Source organism: Pelodiscus sinensis, chromosome 9, assembly GCF_049634645.1.
Source record: "Pelodiscus sinensis isolate JC-2024 chromosome 9, ASM4963464v1, whole genome shotgun sequence".
In the NCBI taxonomy this organism is placed as follows: Eukaryota; Metazoa; Chordata; order Testudines; family Trionychidae; genus Pelodiscus; species Pelodiscus sinensis.
In genome coordinates this window covers 25,816,387-25,833,631 of record NC_134719.1, presented here as the reverse complement: position 1 = coordinate 25,833,631, position 17,245 = coordinate 25,816,387, and the positions used below count along the sequence as shown (strand labels likewise).

Here is a 17,245-nt window from a genome sequence, read left to right as displayed (position 1 = left end):
ATAGGGGAGCAGGAAGGGGGCAGAGGATTTGAGCATGTGGAGTAGGGGGTAGAGGTGCCAGAGGCAGGGTCTGGCCAGGAGACTTACCAGCCATCAGCTGATTCCTGAATCAGCCTCCCTGCCAGCCAGTGTTAACCCTCTAACCTGAGAAGCAGCACAGCTTCACTGGTGATTAATCAGCCCCTCTCAGTCACTAACCCTGAGCCTCTGACTGGGTGGGGCTGATTAAGCTGTGGGCCAGCACAGCTTCACATGTGATTAGACAGAACTCTATGTGCCTGCACCGCCCCTGCACAGGCAGCAGACACGTGCTCTGGAGCCCCTTGTGCTTGGTGGCTGCCTGTTATTGAAACAGACAGCTCCCATTGGCTGGTTTCTGGGCAGAAATTGGCCAATGGGATTGTGCTGGGAGTGGGAGTGGCTCCTAAAACTTCCCTGTCCCCTGCAGTTTTTAAAGAAAAACCACCCCGCAGCCACGTTTCTGAGAAGCGTGCAGGTTGGGCAAGGCAAGCGGGGAGCCTGCCTGGGGTTCCCCACAGCATCTGCAGGCCAGATCCAGTGGCTTGGAGGGCCAAATTCAGCCCACAGGACGTATTTTGCCCAGGCCTGAATAAAACCCTAATCTCACTGAAGTCAATGGAGAGACTCCTGTTACTTTTTCTATATTATGATACCTAGCACTTTTCTGGCTACCCAGTGAACGAACAGCATATAATAATGATAAATGGATTAAAAGCCTATTTAGAAAGCTAGGACTATGTTTACTTTAGACACTCATTTAAAAGGTATTTATACTTGAAACACTAGTAAGAACACCTTATACCAGTGAATAAGTGTTATACTAATATTAGATTTAATATCTTGCTGAATAACGTGTCTGATTTAATACCTTATATTATTCATTCAAGTGAATATTATTATATTATAATCTAAAACAAATCCATTTGACAACTCCAAAATATTTTTGATAAATGGAGTTTGTAGCTGGGGAAAATCTGTCTTTATCTATTTACAAACCCCATTTGTCAAAAATGTTTAGGAGAGGGTCAAAAATATTTCAAATGCAGGACAAAGAACTGAGTAAATGATGTGCACTGGGCAACACAGATTTATAAGGGATGGAACCTGCATACATGGATTTTATTATCTACTGTAGACACTCATATGGATGATGGGTGAGTATGCTTGTATTCTGATTTATGATAGCAAAATTTCACCACATGGACTAATCAAATATTTGCTCCATCATAGCTATTGAATTCCATTCAAAGTACAAGTTAGAAGCAAAACAGTCTAAACTAGCATACACAACACATACGCAAGCATATAACTGAAGCCAAAAACTCTGAACTGAGATGGAAAAATATAAAATTAAGAATTCAATCCTACCAGGTGCTGAATATTGCTAAAGTTGCTCATTAAAATTGCACCAGTTGTGACCAGAAAAACCTTACTATATATTCAGTTAAAATTAGTTTGTGCTAGAATAAGGCTAAGAGCACATTCACTCTTACAATATTCAGTTCAAATTCTTAAAGTGTTTTTCATATTCATATTCTCATTTACGGCAGATGATTTTCTTTGCCTAGATGAATATTCCTTTATTCCTAAAATGCCCCTTCAGGTACATACTACCATGAGAAATAATACTTACTGCTGAATTCTGGATATGCTCCAGTATCATGTTGCAGAAGTTTCCAGTTTCTAAATAAACACGTTATTGCTGATATTTTATTTTTACTATGTATGCTCCACTACCCTTAATAAAATGCAGTAGTACTTTAGTTACCTTATTATGTGTTTATCTTCTCTGAAGTGAATACATTATAAAGTAAAACAAAAATGCGTAAGTGCTAACAATTAAGGGAATTCATTTTTATATCCTCAGTAGAATCGTAATAGCGATAGACAGTGAATCCCCAATCTTTCAAAGACTTGAAAATGTAAGTAACTTTAAAGTTAGGGCCTAAACTATTCCTCTGCCTGAACACGGCTTAATCACACAATAGAAGTCATCAGGTTATTAAACAAATGTTTATGCTAAAATGGCAATTAATTTATGCACTCATTTTACTAACAGTCTAGCAATTCCAACCATCTATGGGTTAAATCAGAAGAGTTTCACATCAAGACTTGAGTTTCAAGGACGAAAGCAAATGTGAACGTGAGTTAGTGGTTTTATTCTCAACCCCAAAGAGCACTTGTCCATCCTGCAAAAGCCAGCAAAATATTTGATGACAATCTGGCAAGCCTGGATTCAGGAGACATCCAGAGCTAGAATTTCAGGACTGCTGAATGTGCAAAATGCAGTACACTGGCAGAGCTGTGAGGATAATTTGGACAGTACCTGAAAGTACTACCCAACTCTAATCAGAGCTATTTGTCACCTCACTAAGGAACATATTTACATAAATTTTCAATTACAAAAAGCAAGCATTAAATCATTTGTCAGTATAAATCACAAACAGAAGAGAGCTCCAAACAGCAGGATTCAGAGTGAAGCTTGTCAAGATAAAAGTAATTCATACTTAACTATAATCTATATAATGTAAAATATTTTATCACATGTGCAATGATTCAAAATATTTAGAGGAGTACCCATCTATAAGCTTTAGAAAAAAGTATGTATATGTACGTAGGAGACTGAAAGTTCAGCGTTTTTGTCCTCTAGAAAGGAGGAGTCAGGGAGCGATAGTGAAAAATAATTGGAGTGGTTGTAATTCAGTGTTTTATCATATTGCATCACAGAACATCTCTTTTGAATGAAAAGGTAGGTTAATAGTTCTTTTGACATTCAAAGTCCTTCTGGAATTAAATCAACTGCAATTTTTATGGACAAAGATTTCTTATGAAAATAAATATTGGGACTGGGTAATACATTATTGGGATTTTTTGACACGTAAACTGATCATTTCGATTACTTTTCTGGACAGTCATTGTCTGCTTGCCCCAAATTTATTTCAGGAGATGATTGAAAGTAATTGTACACTACAAATCCTATATTATCATCCTGAAGACTCTGTCCACAAAATATGTAGGAAAGACAAAGACAATGTTACGTAAAACTACGACTAGTTAAAATGGTGTTGTAGTACAAGCCAAAAGAAATCAATAGAAAAACAGAGGTGAAATGCTTTTGATCCTTTGAAGTCAATGTCAAAACTCCCAACTAATTGCAGTAGGCCAGGATTTCACCCCATGTTCTCATTAGTTCTATTACAGCAAATGCTCTTAGTCTGATCACACTCCCATTTTCCACCAGTGTAAGAGGAGCATAGGAGTACCTTTCTAAAATAATTAAGATTCAGCATTGCTCATGCATTTACCTCCCTCACAGTAGTACAAAGTTAAACTCTTTCAAAACTGTTTATATTGTTATATTAAGCCATTTTCATATACGTATTTGAACTTACACACTATCCCCAGTTCAGATGTGCTTTTTAATGCCATTATAGGACAAAATAAGAATTTGAAACTTTACGATTCTTTACTGACAATCGTATGCGTTCCGACTCTGAGTACTGACACAGTTTACACTGAGGCCTGGTCTACACTAAGGGATAAGTTTGAATTAAGATGTGCAACTTTCACTAAGTTAATTGCGTAGCTTAAGTCGAAGTATCTTAACTTGAATTTTAGCACCATCCACATTTGAATTATCTTTCATTTAGGGAATGACAATATATGGTTGCCTTTGAGCCAAAGAAAGCTAGATCCTCTTGAACTGGAAGAGAAATGTCTGGAGACTTGAGAAACCTGCTTAGAGGAAGATTGCAACTTGCTGAAATTGAGTTTTAATTCCTAGGAAGTGTGTTTTGTCTGTAACCACACCTGCTTTTTGTTCTTGCTTAAGTCTCTGTTCTCTGATGATAAACTTATTCTTGTTTTATTACAAATCACCTCAGTATTACATATTAAAAGTAGAGGTTGAGTCTTCGGCTACCAACCAGGCTGGGATGTGTATTTTTTTTAAACATATTTTTTTTTAACATAAAGTCTCAGAAAGTTAGCCATGTTCCTCTCTAACTTTAAATCAAGTAGTCTTGTGGCATCTTAGAAACTAACAAAAATGTATAGGATCACGAGCTTTCATCAAGTGGGTTTTACCCACGAAAGCTCTTGATGCTGTATATTTTCTAGTCTCTAAGGAGCCACAGAACTACTCATTGCTTTTGAAAGCAATTAACTTATGTGAGTACTCCCACTGAATACTCACATAAGTTAATTGCTTTCAAAAGCAATGAGTAGTTCTGTGGCACCTTAGAGACTAGAAAATATACAGCATCATGAGCTTTCGTGGGTAAAACCCACTTGATAAAAGCTCATGATCCTATACATTTTGGACTGCGGAGAGATGTCTCTGGAGAACTCAGGTTCTTTGATTGTTACTGCGAGGCAAAGTTGAACTGGCAGACTCCTCAAGAGTTTGCCAGCAAGACAGACAAGCTGCCACATCAGCAAGCTGACACATGCACACCTTACAAATTCTTACTTAATGAAGCTGAGATGGGCAACACAGGGGCTCACAAATCCAGGTACCTCATGCAAGATTCACATTGTCCTCACTACAAATACAACTACTCAGATTTGTGAAACCATTTTATGACACTATTTTCAGACAGGTCTAGTGGACATTTTTGGAGAATCTCCTATTGTTGCACTAACATCAATGTTAATTTTAGTTTAGAGAGTATAAATATGCTTTTATAATCATATTCCGCTTACTGCTAAATTTAATTTCTAGTAAGAAATGAAAAGAAATCCCATCTTCTTACAGATGTGTAGGTCAGAGTGCCATACGCAATATGCAGTTGATATAATAAGATGCTTGTAATCATAACATGTGATGTTAAAAGTGTGAACTGTGTAGTGTGCACCATGACTAGCCAGTCAACAACCTGCAGATAAAAAAAGACAAGCTTCAGATACATATGTACATTAAAATTGACAAATGTATTAGGCTCTTACCAGGAACGGACTCCAGCAAATGCAAGAGACGCACATTATAGCCAAGAGCTGAATGATCATTTCAAAATGATGGGATCTGCCTTGTCTTTGTTGACTTTTAAATTTGACTCTTAAGAGAGTAATTCCTGTGACAGCATTGCACAAAAACGAAACACCAAGGGCCAGTAACCCAAGGCAAGAAAAGAGTAAGAGATAAAATCTGTCTTCCCAGTCCTCAATATGTTCTGTTTTATAAAAGCACCAGGTCCTCGATGCTTGAATTTGATATGCTCTAAAGCTAAGAATAGGCAGCAACGCTATAAAAACAGCAAAGAGACATACCGTAGTCAACATCATTTTCACATGTTTAGAAGTCATTTTTGTAGAATGAAATATTGGTTTAGTGACTCCGATACAACGTTCAACAGCCATCACACTGCCCAGAAAGAGAGGACACAGGCCAAAGAATACCATACATATGCCAAAAACACTACAGAGAATGTTTGATTGATTAAATCGAATCCAGTCTTTGTGAGAGGCATACACAAAAACGGCAATAGTTCCATTGATGAGATGGCCAAAAAGATCTGTGATAACCAAACCACTAGCAAAAAGCAAAAAGGATGCTTTTGATTTCTGTCTAAATCTCTGATATGCCTTCATGAGAATTGCTATTGCAAGACTGTTGGATAAAATCCCCACCGTCATGAAGATTATTGAAAAAAATACCGAAATCTTCTTGTGTGTGTGACAGGTTGTGTTTGTAAAAAATCCTGCCAGCACTGGTGATTTTGAACTGTTCATTGTTGGAAAGGTGGCTGCAGCTCTCAACACATTTCAGCAATTGGAGAATCAAAAGGCATCTGTAAAAGAAAAACATTAGAAAAGGCACATCACTCCTTGTGTATTTGAAACAGAAGCTCCTCCTCGTCTTTGGTGGAAAGCTGATTTCCCCCAACTTATCAAGTGCACGATGTGGTATAACTTTTTTTGAACAGTGATCTCAGGTACAAGTGATGTGGTGCTAAATTTAATAGTGCTGGAGTCCTTCAGAAATTCTCACAAATTATCTAAACGTGGTAATTCTGTCACAATTGAGCCAATCTCGCAAATCTATTTTGTGTGGGAGTCCATTCTAAGATCAGGCACCCCATACTCACCAGTAAACTTTCTCTCAACCACCAGCAGCAACATTCTGTATTGCCTACTCCTTGCCACCTTGGCAGCAGGTAGCCAAGGAAAGAGGGGGCGTTGAGCGAGTCACTCTAGCCGGAGCAGCAGCTAAATCGCACCTCCCGGGGAAACCCCGCTGCGCTCCAGCGAACCGCAGCACAGTAATCACCCTGCGAAAAGGCGGGACTGGGCAAAGCAAATTCCCCTGCAAATTCGCGCCCTGTTCCCGGCTTGCAACGTTTCCCTACAAGAGGCAGCAAGTCTCCTCCAGGCACCGTCCACGATCGGTCTGGCCACTATCAAGTAACTGAAACAGCAGCAGCAGCCGCCTCGCTCCCAAGAGTTCCGGCGTCTGGCTGTGATCAAACGCGGTGCGAAGCACAGTACAACAAACAGCAGCCGGACTTCAGGGCACCTGTCTGTGCAAACCGGGGGGCCTACGTGCCATCGCCTCTGCAAACCAAGCCATTTAAATACAAAGATCAAACGAACGAAGGGGATTTTTCCTTGCATTACGCGGAAGCAGACGCTAACATGCACTAAGCTTGGGCACTGCAGCCCGCTGTGAGTGCCCGGGCTCGAGCACTGACAGAGCGTTTGGGCGCTTTTCCCGCGAGCAGCAGCAGGTCCGGCTGCGCGCACACCGGCAAGTTTGCAAAAGGGGAAAAGTTTTTTCGCGTGCCCCAAAGAGCCTCCCTGCAGCCGGCGCCGCAGAGAGATCGACCAACAGCCGCCCCCTCCCTCCCTCCCTGCCTTCGGTGCCAGGTACCTAAGAACTGGAGCCTACCCGTAACGCACCCCGGGGGGAGGCCGAGCCCCGCCCCAGCTCCGTCCCGTGCCCCCCGTGCATCCTCTCCCGCCGTTCAGCTAGGGCGGAGAGTCACGCACAAGCCACCCCGCAAGTCCTCACTCCTGCCTCTTTCCATCACTGTGCTGGAGCGCGGTTCTGTCCTGGACTCCGTCCCGGCCGCCGCACGACAGCCCGCAGCCGCTGCACTACTCCCTCGGCAGCCGTGCAGACCCCGGGGCACTTGACCCTGTCCTCATCTCCTCCTTTCCCCCCCCCCCCCCCCACACACACCGTCAGGCGAGCAGGCAAGTCTCTCGCTAAGCAGGCTCGGCCGGCCGCGAGACATGGACACAATGGACCCGTGCGGTCTCCCAACGACAGGTGCAAATGGGCTCGGTGAGGCAGGCAGGAGAGCCCACGGGATGAAGGCGCCGCTGCCCAATGAAGCGCCGTGTGCGGCACAAATCATCTGGGCAGCCGAGTGAATCCGAATGTTTGAACACACTCCCGGGAAAAGTAACGGGTTTAAATAGCGCGTCCCGGGGGAGCAGCCCAGCCTTGGCTCCCGCAAGTTTGTTGCCGTGGCTGTTCCTATTCCAAAGCGTGTGCACCTACTGCCCCGCATCCCGCGCCCCAACACAGGCTGGCGGCGGCGGCAGCCTGCCCAGGTTGGGTACAGGCGGCAACCTCGAGCTATTACCGACATTTAAACGGATTGTAAGGCACCGCGGGATACGCTGGAGTCACAGCGATCCTCATGGCTGAGAGCTCCTCCCTTGGCGGGAGATCAGCTTTTGCCTCGCCTTTACCTTCCTAGGGGAGAGCGAGCATCCCAGAGTGAAAAATCACTGCGGGCAAGCCCGAGTCATCCCATACTCACTGGCAGCCCACGTGCCTTCCCCCGCTTCTCTTGCAACACTGAGCCCTGACTTCCAACTTTGTGAACTTTCGATGCGCGTTGCTCAAGCAGCACCCAGGCGGGAGAAGCTGGTTTCTCTGGAGGGAGAGAGACCGGTAGGGGCTGCAATCAGCAAAGAGAAGTTGCAACAACTGCTCGTTCACAGAGGGCAGATTTGGACCCAGGGTTTTCAGCGTGGGCCACGTGCGTCTGCCGCTCCTAGCGGAGAGCCGAGCACAGCTGTGCAGCCCCTTTCCCCAGCCTAGCAGCAGCTTTAGGTTCCTTCCTACCCCTCCGCACCACAGCTGTCCCGCGGGGCGCTACAGGGCAGCTCAGTGTAAGCGCCGGAACCGGCCGCGGAGTGGGGCCGCCGGGGCTGGCAAAGAAGTGGCCAACTTGTAAGCGGCGGGCCAGGCTTCCCAGAGCCCCTAGGAGCCCGCTCGCTCCCCGGGCAGGGCGGCGGGAAGTGCAGCGCTAGCAAGGGGAAGCGGCGCGTTTACCTTAGTGTCTCCAATGCCAAGAGGTACCGGTCACCCCGCGGCCCCAGACTCCCTGCATGGCGGGGGTGGCTGCGGCAGCCGGCTGCTCCGCGCCGCGCACCGCCCGCTCCGCCGGCTGCACTCCTGCATCTCGCGGGGTGTGCGGAGAGGCTCCTGCGCTGCAATGTCCCTCCGACCCTGAGCCGCCCCGGTCCCTCCCTCTAGGCTGGCGCTAACGTCACGCTGTCTGCCTCCCCCTCCCATGCCCGGCAAGGCCCCAAGCAGCCCGCCAGGAAGGGGAGGGAGTTGAGAGGCCACGCACCTGGGGAAGGGCTGTTTGCGCCAGTGAAGTGTGAAATAAAAGCCCCCGCCCGACTAGAGGCTTCGGGGGGTGGGGGGGCTCGTGGATACAGCTGGTCCGTTTCCATGGAGCTTGGCACTAATACTGAGCAAGATGTTGTTTGTTTGTTTCTGCTGGCATCCGAGTTAATGAGGTCACAGACAAATATGTAGCGCTTGACATCTTCCAAGGCCTGTATGGAGCAGGGACCCACCCTTTTCAGCGGCATGGGATGAGTCTGCCAAAAGCCCTCAGCTGGGCTTGGCCCACTTCTGGCACTCTAGGGAGTCCCAGCCCAGTGCTCCTGGGCTTTTGAGGGGACCTGGCAGGAGCAGTGAGGCTTCAGACTTCTCCCTCAAAACAGGAATCTGAGGGCAGAGGCTTCCCTGCTGCCACCTCAGCTAAGAGCCTGTCTGGGGATGTAAGCGACTAGGTCACAACCAGATATGCATATCCAGTAGTCTAGCAGTGACTTGACTAGTCACTCTCCCACCCCTTCCTTGCTGCCTCTACCAGAGAGGCAGCAAGGGGGGAAGCAAGAGCCAGTGCTGGGAAGGAGCTGGCTTAAAAGCCAGTTCCCCCCCAGCACTATCTGGGGTGGGCAGGGCATAAGCCTGGAATTAGCATATTCCTGGCTTGTGCCCAGTCCCAAATGGCGGATCCAAGAGAGTGACGGGGCAGCGAGCAGGGACCATTCTCCCGGCCCACGCCCTGGAGCCACTGATGCCCCTCCTGCTGGCTCCGCTTCGTCCCAGGGAGCTGCAGGCATCAGCAGCTCCAGGAGAGCGACAGGACAGTAAGCGGGGCCGGGCGCCCGGGAGCTGCAGGGGCCAGGGCCAGGCAGAGATGGGGACCAATCAGCCCCAGCTACAGTAGAGTCCCTATCATCTGACATTTTTGGTATTCCGATCACCTGTCGGTCCTGTTTAGGTCGGATGATAGGGACTCTACTGTATTAAGAGGTTGGCAGCTCTTAATGCATTTAAACAGCAGAGCTGCAGCAGGTTAGCTCCAGCACTGGGAGCTAACTCCACTGCCGCTCTGCAGTTTCCTCTCTTATTGACTAAGTGAGTAGGGATGGAAATCCCATCACCTACTCAATTAGCTGCTTACACACAATTTAACATCCCTAGACCTGTCAACTGATGCACGTCTTAACATCTTACAAGTGGGTCAGAGGGTGTTGACAGGTGTCCCTCTATGCATCTAGAAGTCCAGGCAGAACAGTTGCCCTCATAATCTTGGCTGATCCAGGAAAGTTGAAGAGTGGCCAAGTGAACAGCAGCAGCACATGGTAATGGAGGTCCCCATCCTCTGGCAGCTCAGAGGACAGCTGGCAATGGCAGTTAGCTCAACCCTCTCCATTCTCAGCCACCTAGAAGAGGTAGTGGTCATGCAGTGGAGTCCCCCCACTCCTCTCTCAGCTGCCCAGAGTAAGGAGCACCTTCTAATGATATTGTGTTATTGGAGCTCATGTGCATGTTGAACTAGACACAGACATATTGGTTAATCGGAACCTGCCAGCAAATACTAAGTTATTCACAGTGCCCCATATAAATGCTTTTTTCCAGGTAAGGAAGCTGAGGCAGAAGTGACTTGAACACAACCAGACAGTGAGTTGATGGGATGCCAGGGCTAAAATTTGGAAGTAAGAAACTTGATTCCCATCACATATTCAGACTTCTAGACACTGCTGCCTTTGATTTTTCTTTTAAGTTTGCATACGTTATGTCAAGGGTGTATAAAAATAGGATGATGGGTACCTTTGAGATGCATCTTTCCCTCACCACAGAAATGGTCCAGAATATCACAATTTAAAATTCTATGGCATTTATGGAGATTAAAAATACTGTAATTTTTGTATGTGTTTTTATTGAAGAACAACCTCAATATGTGCTCCTGACCGAGGAATAAAGTTATTTTTAAATAGTTTTCCAAGTCATTACAATTTTCCCCTAATATCAAGCTTTTAGTCTCTCTGCTTGCAAAGCAATTTGTCATGTTTCCCAATCCATCAGCCATGTCATGCAGGCCAGCTGAATACATTTGTTTTCTAGTTTTTCTCTTCCAATATCATCACTGGTCACATACCTAAAGGTTAAAATCACCATTTCTGTTTTTCTTCATCCTGAAAATATCTTTCAGATTTTGGCATCTTTCTCCATGATGGGCTAAAGCACCTAAGCTACAGCCACAACAAAAATTTCATTTCAATTCTGATCTGAATGGGACCAATAAATTATTGGAAAATCTTTTAAAATGCATAATAAAATATCAAATTTAATCTATTAATTTTATTAAAAAATGTTGATTCAACATTTTCCAAAGTGATAAACTGAGATGAAGACTTGAAATTACAAATCGGTAGCTGTATTATGCCATTAGTTTTTAAGTAAAACTCATCCCCTTGAAATGACTGTGAAGTTGAAAAGAAAAAAGTTGATACTATATAGTTCTATTATTTGTAAAAGAAAAATTTATGTAGTGCAGGCCCAGATTTTACCAACACTCTTCTCATCTGAAGCATTGTTCCTCACAAAAACAGCAGAAATGAGAACTTATTTAAGAAAACAAAGACAATTCAAAAGAAAGGTAGCTGCAAGCACTAAGGCTGCTATTTCAAAAGAAAGGTTTTATATACAGGCAGTCCCCGGGTTACGTACAAGATAGGGACTGTAGGTTTGTTCTTAAGTTGAATCTGTATGTAAGTCGGAACTGGCGTCAGCCGCTGCTGAAACTGATCAGTTTCAACAGCGGCTGAATCTGGACGCCAGTTCTGACTTACATACAGATTCAACTTAAGAACCCCAGGCATCCCCAAGTCAGCTGCTGCTGAAACTGATCAGCGGCTGATTCCAGGAAGCCCGGGGCAGGGCCTTCCTGTAGTCAGCCACTGGTCAGTTTCAGCAGCGGCTGACTTGGGGATGCCTGGGGCAGAGCAGCTGGGGTGCTGCTGGGTTGGTCCAGTAGCGCCGCCGCTCCTCGGCGCTACTGGACCAACCCAGCAGCACCCAAGCTGCTCTGCCCCAGGCGTCCTGATTCAGCCGCTGCTGAATCTGACCAGCAGTGGCTGAATTAGGATGCCTGGGGCAGAAGAGCTGGGGTGCCCAGAGCGGCGCTATGGGACCAACTGGCAGCGCCCCAGCTGCTGTACCACAGGTGTCCGGAGCAAAGCCACGGAGCACAGGGGCAGCGGGACAGCCCAGATGCGCCGTGGCTGTCCTGCTGCCCTCGGGCTCCATGGCTTTGCTCTGCTTTGCTCCCCTGCAGACCAGGGGGACGGGGAGCAAAGCGGCGGAACACGTGGGCAGCGGACAGCCCAGACGTGTGCTCCGCGGCTTTGCTCTGCTTTGCCCCCCGTCCCCCTGGTCTGCAGACCAGGAGGATGGGGGGGGGGGGGCAAAGCAGAGCCAAGACGCGTCTGGGCTGTCAGCTGGCAGCGCGCTCCGCGGCTTGGCTCTGCTTTGCCCCCCCCCCCCGTCCCCCTGGTCTGCAGACCAGGGGGAGGGGGGGGCAAAGCAGAGCCAAGCTGCGGAGCGCGCTGACAGCTGACAGCCCAGACGCATCTGGGCTGTCAGCTGACCGCGCGCTCCACGGCTTGGCTCTGCTTGGCTCTGCTTTGCCCCCCTGTCTCCCCCGTCCCCCTGGTCTGCAGACCTGGGGGGCGGGGGGGCAAAGCAGAGCCAAGCCGCGGAGCGCGCGATCAGCTGACCGCCCAGACGCATCTGGGCTGTCAGCTGGCCGGGCGCTCCGCGGCTTGGCTCTGCTTTGCCCCCCCGTCCCCCCCGCCCCCCTGGTCTGCAGACCAGGGGGACGGGGGGGCAAAGCAGAGCCAAGCCACGGAGCGCGTGGGCAGCGGACAGCCCTGTCCGCTGCCCACATGTTCCGCCACTTTGCTTCCTCTCCCTGGTCTGCTGGAGACTACTACAATGTAGTAGTTTCTGTGGCTCAAGCTGTTAGAGGTGCAGCACTTTCTGTATCTGTTGTTGCTAGGAGGCTGCTTATAATTGATGTTTCTTGCACTGTTTCTTATCTTTACCGTTCCCATTTCTGTAAGAATTGAAATTTCACTCTTTCTGTCTTTGCCTGAACATTGCCCTATTCTGGATAAGCTCTATAAGCCTAACCATTTTTAACCCATGACTGTATTTCTGCAAGCAGTATTGAAATGTCTCTGTCTTAGCCAGAGCTGAAAGTAAGAGGGTGCGCCTCGGTACACAGCTCCGGCAACAGCTGCGGCAAAAGCCAGCAGAGAGCCATTTAAAGAGCTGGCAGGGACCTGAGTTGCAATAGAACAGTATTTGTAAGAAATCTGAAGTTATTTTCACTGCTGGGTTTTTCTTCTCTAGAGGACTATGGGGGTATGTCTACACTACCCCGCTAGTTCGAACTAGCGGGGTAATTTAGGCATACCGCAATTGCAAATGAAGCCCGGGATTTGAATTTCCCGGGCTTCATTTGCATAAGCGGGGCGCCGCCATTTTTAAATCCCCGCTGGTTCGAACCCCGTGCAGCACGAGGAGTAACGGTAGTTCGAACTAGGAAGCCTAGTTCGAACTACGTAGTTCGTGCCGTGTGTAGCCGCGCGGCACGGGGTTCGCACTAGCCGGATTTTAAAAATGGCGGCGCCGGCTTTATGCTAATGAAGCCCGGGAAATTCAAATCCCGGGCTTCATTAGCAAGTTCGGTATGCATACATTACCCCGCTAGTTCGAACTAGCGGGGTAGTGTAGACATACCCTCTGATATAGGGCTGTCTCCCCCGGCTCTGATCACTATAATTATGTTGCTTATGGGTGTGGATTAAGACCCCTGAGCAACATAGTTATACTGAAGTTATTATGCTGTGTAGACTAGAGCTTGATAGTTACAGGAAATGATGTCGTAAATTATTCTTCACTGGCAAATTATTTAAAGGAAATTTCTCTTTTAAAACAGGATGCGAAGCCCAGATAAAATAAGACATCCATGTATTGCAAAGCACATTTGTCTTTTTGCAAACTGTTAATAATTTTTTCTTTTTAACAATAAATGATGATTTATCACCCTGACCTGCCCAAAGAGCTCAGGCGGAAGATTATTAATTGTCATCTGCCTAGCTAGGAATCTAGGCCAAAGAGTGCTAAACCCCTGTAATTTGACTGTTTGATAGAGTAAGGCAGAGTGGCCCTCTCTCCAGGCCTGATTGGAAGAGATGGCCACATATCATTACATAGTCCAAACCTTAGACCTATGGTCAAGGTCCCCCAGGATATAACAAGTTCCCCTCAATCATGTGGCACTAATTTCCCCATCCAATGTCAGTTTCAGACTATAGTTGAACATCTTGTGATTAGTGGTAAAATAGGTGGAATTTATTTTTACTGAATTCAGTTGGAATTTATGTTTCTTTGGCTATCTAATTATAATTTCCAAGTCCTCATTCAAACATTTCAATACTTCCATATCGCAACCCATGGGGTATGTCTAGACTGAATCCCTCTGTCAGCAAAGGGATGCAGATTAGGCAGGTCAACATTGCAAATGAGGCAGGGATTTAAATATCCCATGCCAAATTTGCATAAAAATGGCTGCCGCTTTTTGTCGACTCAGCAGTTTGTCGGCAAAAAGCAGCAGTCTAGAGGGGGATCTGTCAAGAAATAAAGCCTTTTTCGACAGATCGCTTATGCCTCCTGCAAGGAGGTTTACAATGTTGACCTGCCTAATCTGCATCCCTCTTAAAATAAGGGATAAGGGATCTTTCGGAAAAGGCTTTATTTTCCGAAAGATCCGCGTCTAGACTGGCGCTTTTTTCCGGCAAAGCTCCAAGCCGGAAAAAGCAGCAGCCATTTTTATGCTAATGGAGAGGGGGGGATTTAAATCCCCGCTTCATTTGCAATTGCGATATGTCTAATTTGCATCCCTTTTACAAAAAAGGGATGCAGTCTAGACACAGCCTCTGTGTTTTGAAGACAAAAACAACTGTTGGACACAGAGGGAGGGATTCTTATCTGACAGCATTGGTCAATAATGTTGTTGGAAGCATGTAGTGAGAAACTTTGCTTTGCATCCAATATAGTTTAAGCAAGGCATTAGCAAGTGTTTTATCTTTATTTTCTTGTAACTATTTCTGACATGCTGTATTGCATGTAGACACTTACAATCTATGTCTTTGTAATTAATAAACTTGTTTTATTATTTTATCTAGTCCAGTGTGTTTAAATTAGTGTCTATGTAACTCCATTTAAAGTAGTAAGCTGGTGCATATAACAGATTTAATGTATTTGGCCTGTTCAGCAATAGAAAAATAGGTTGGGCAATAGAAAAATATACATTTCAGGGGGAAAATCCAGGTCTGAGAGTGATGAGGTCACCCTAAAGTATTACCAATGTTGGTGAGTGCCGGAGTGTAACAAAAGTGTGACTAGGAGACAGCAGTACATGCTGGAAAGCGGTTTGTGAATGGCCCAGGTGGGAGTAACTACCAGCAAGTAAGGCACCCAAGGTTGCAAGGCAAAGGTGCCACATTCCCTCAGTGGTCTGGATTTCACCCTCATATTTCACAGATGCCCAAATGCCTTCTTCCCAAATTGAAACTGGCCACAATGAAAGCTATTCTCACTGAATAATAAACAGATCAGAAATGGAGGTAGATGTGATTTTCCTTCCCACTTGTTAGTTCCTTTAGAAGCAACCAGAATGCTATCAACAATGCAATTCATAAAAGGTTTGGTGGATTGGAAAGTGAGGAAATACATTGATTTTTTTTTCAATGGATTACATCACACAAATGGTATTTCCAGTACTGAATAGCTGATGATTTGACTAAAACTGGAATCGGAAATTCAAGTTTGAATGAAAATGGTTTTGATGGCCTATGAAGGGAAATATTAGATGAAATAAATGACTCAATGATGAAAGATCCACTGATTTGATATCAAAGCATCTCAGACAATAATATCCATTGTCATGAAATTGCAGACAGAGCACATGGCAGGAATGAAAATTAATAGAGCTGGGACCAAGATACAGCCACTCTGCAAGATGTATTGGGAGTGGACTTTTAACACCAGTCTTTGCTTTTTGAAAGCACCATAGTTGTAGATGTATTTGTCCCAGGATATTAAACACATGATTTGGATGAGTAATATCTTTATTGGACCAACTTCTGTTGGTTCTCTGGCCCATATTGTCACATTTTTTAATGTAGTAAGGAAAAAGATACTTTTTTGACTGGACACCTTGCAGCAAGCCCTTAATAAGGACTCTGTGCCAGTTGCCATATTCATTCTTGAGATGCATAATCTGATATGATTATTACAAAACAACAAACCACCACCACTACAACAAAGTTAGGTACCTTATTCCCATTTTGTTTCACCTTTCTTTATTTTCTTACCTAAATGTCTTGTTTTTTTCACTCGTTTATAATTCACACTGTAAAAGACGATCTTTTATATTCATGACTCTAGCTGGGTAACACTGTGATGGTTCCCCTCCCACGAGGAGTACAGATAGTTCGGAATGGCTACGTAGTTCGAACTATCTAGCCCGTGCCGCGTGTAGCCGTGCGGCACGGGGTTCGCACTAGCCGGCTTTTAAAAATGGCGGCGCCGGCTTTATGCTAATGAAGCCCGGGAAATTCAAATCCCGGGCTTCATTAGCAAGTTCGGTATGCATACATTACCCCGCTAGTTCGAACTAGCGGGGTAGTGTAGACATACCCAGAGGGACAAATTTTCCCACCAACATAGTGCTCATGGAAATAGATTAACAACTCAGGTGAAAGAGCTCTCTCCTGTCTGAATAGAGCATCTTCATCAAACTGCTACAGTGTTGCAGTTACAGTGGTGCAGCTATGCCAATTTAGCATTTTAAGTGGTGACCTGCCTTTTGACTTTGCATCAAAAATTAATTTTACCTCTTGTCTGGAATATGTTGTCAGAAATTAGGCCAGCAATATGGCAGGTGGGAAAGTATACAATACCACTCTACATATATTTAGCGGTTACGACAAGATGTCACCAATCCATAAATCCTCAAAAGCACAACATACTGTAACAAAACAAAGAAAAAAGCATACATTCTTTAAAGAATTACCTATTCATGATAGCCCTTTTTAAGATCTATTATCATTTATAAACTCTGTGCTAGTTTGACATTTATAAATTCCTATCTCAGACAGGCTTCAGATAAAGGCTGCAGGGCTGTGTAAATAGAGCAAAGTTACTTCTTGTGTGCACTCATGTCAGAAACACTTCATTAAATACATAGTACATAGAGTGAGTTGTAATTTCTAATTCAGCAGTCCATACATCTGGTCTCATGATAATAGGGTTGTCTAGTTTTAGAGGCAATACTCAAAAGTAAAATAAATACTCTAGAGTAAAATAAAAATACTATCAATAATAATTTCTAAAGCTCTAACATTTCTAAAATGCTTTTTCTATAAAATATGTGGCATAGCAGAATCCACTAATTTGAAATAACCAGAATAATTGGTTCTTGACTTTGTCACTCAGGTAATGTGGCCAACTTTTTTATTTATTTATTTCTAATTTAGGCCACTGAAACTTGTGCCACATCAGAGAATTCTGTATATACCATGTACATAGGATCCCGATGGGTAAGATACAAAA

General features: G+C 45.3%; 1 protein-coding gene across 4 annotated transcripts in view; it reads right to left on the bottom strand.

Moving 5' to 3' along the window:
- Positions 1–17,245, bottom strand: part of PTGFR (prostaglandin F receptor) — a 205,740-nt gene that overhangs the window by 22,431 nt on the left and 166,064 nt on the right. The window contains exons 1-2 of one of the 4 annotated variants that reach the window (XM_006136305.4): positions 8,309–8,607; positions 5,290–5,810 (exon numbers count right to left, since the gene is read on the bottom strand). In XM_006136305.4, the coding sequence (XP_006136367.1) occupies positions 5,290–5,751 (462 nt within the window). In that variant the 5' untranslated portion in view covers positions 5,752–5,810; positions 8,309–8,607. Of the gene's footprint in view, positions 1–4,968; positions 5,811–6,107; positions 6,826–8,308; positions 8,608–17,245 lie in introns of those variants that run through there. The other 3 variants (XM_006136303.4, XM_006136304.4, XM_014580179.3) reach the window with 3 other exon arrangements.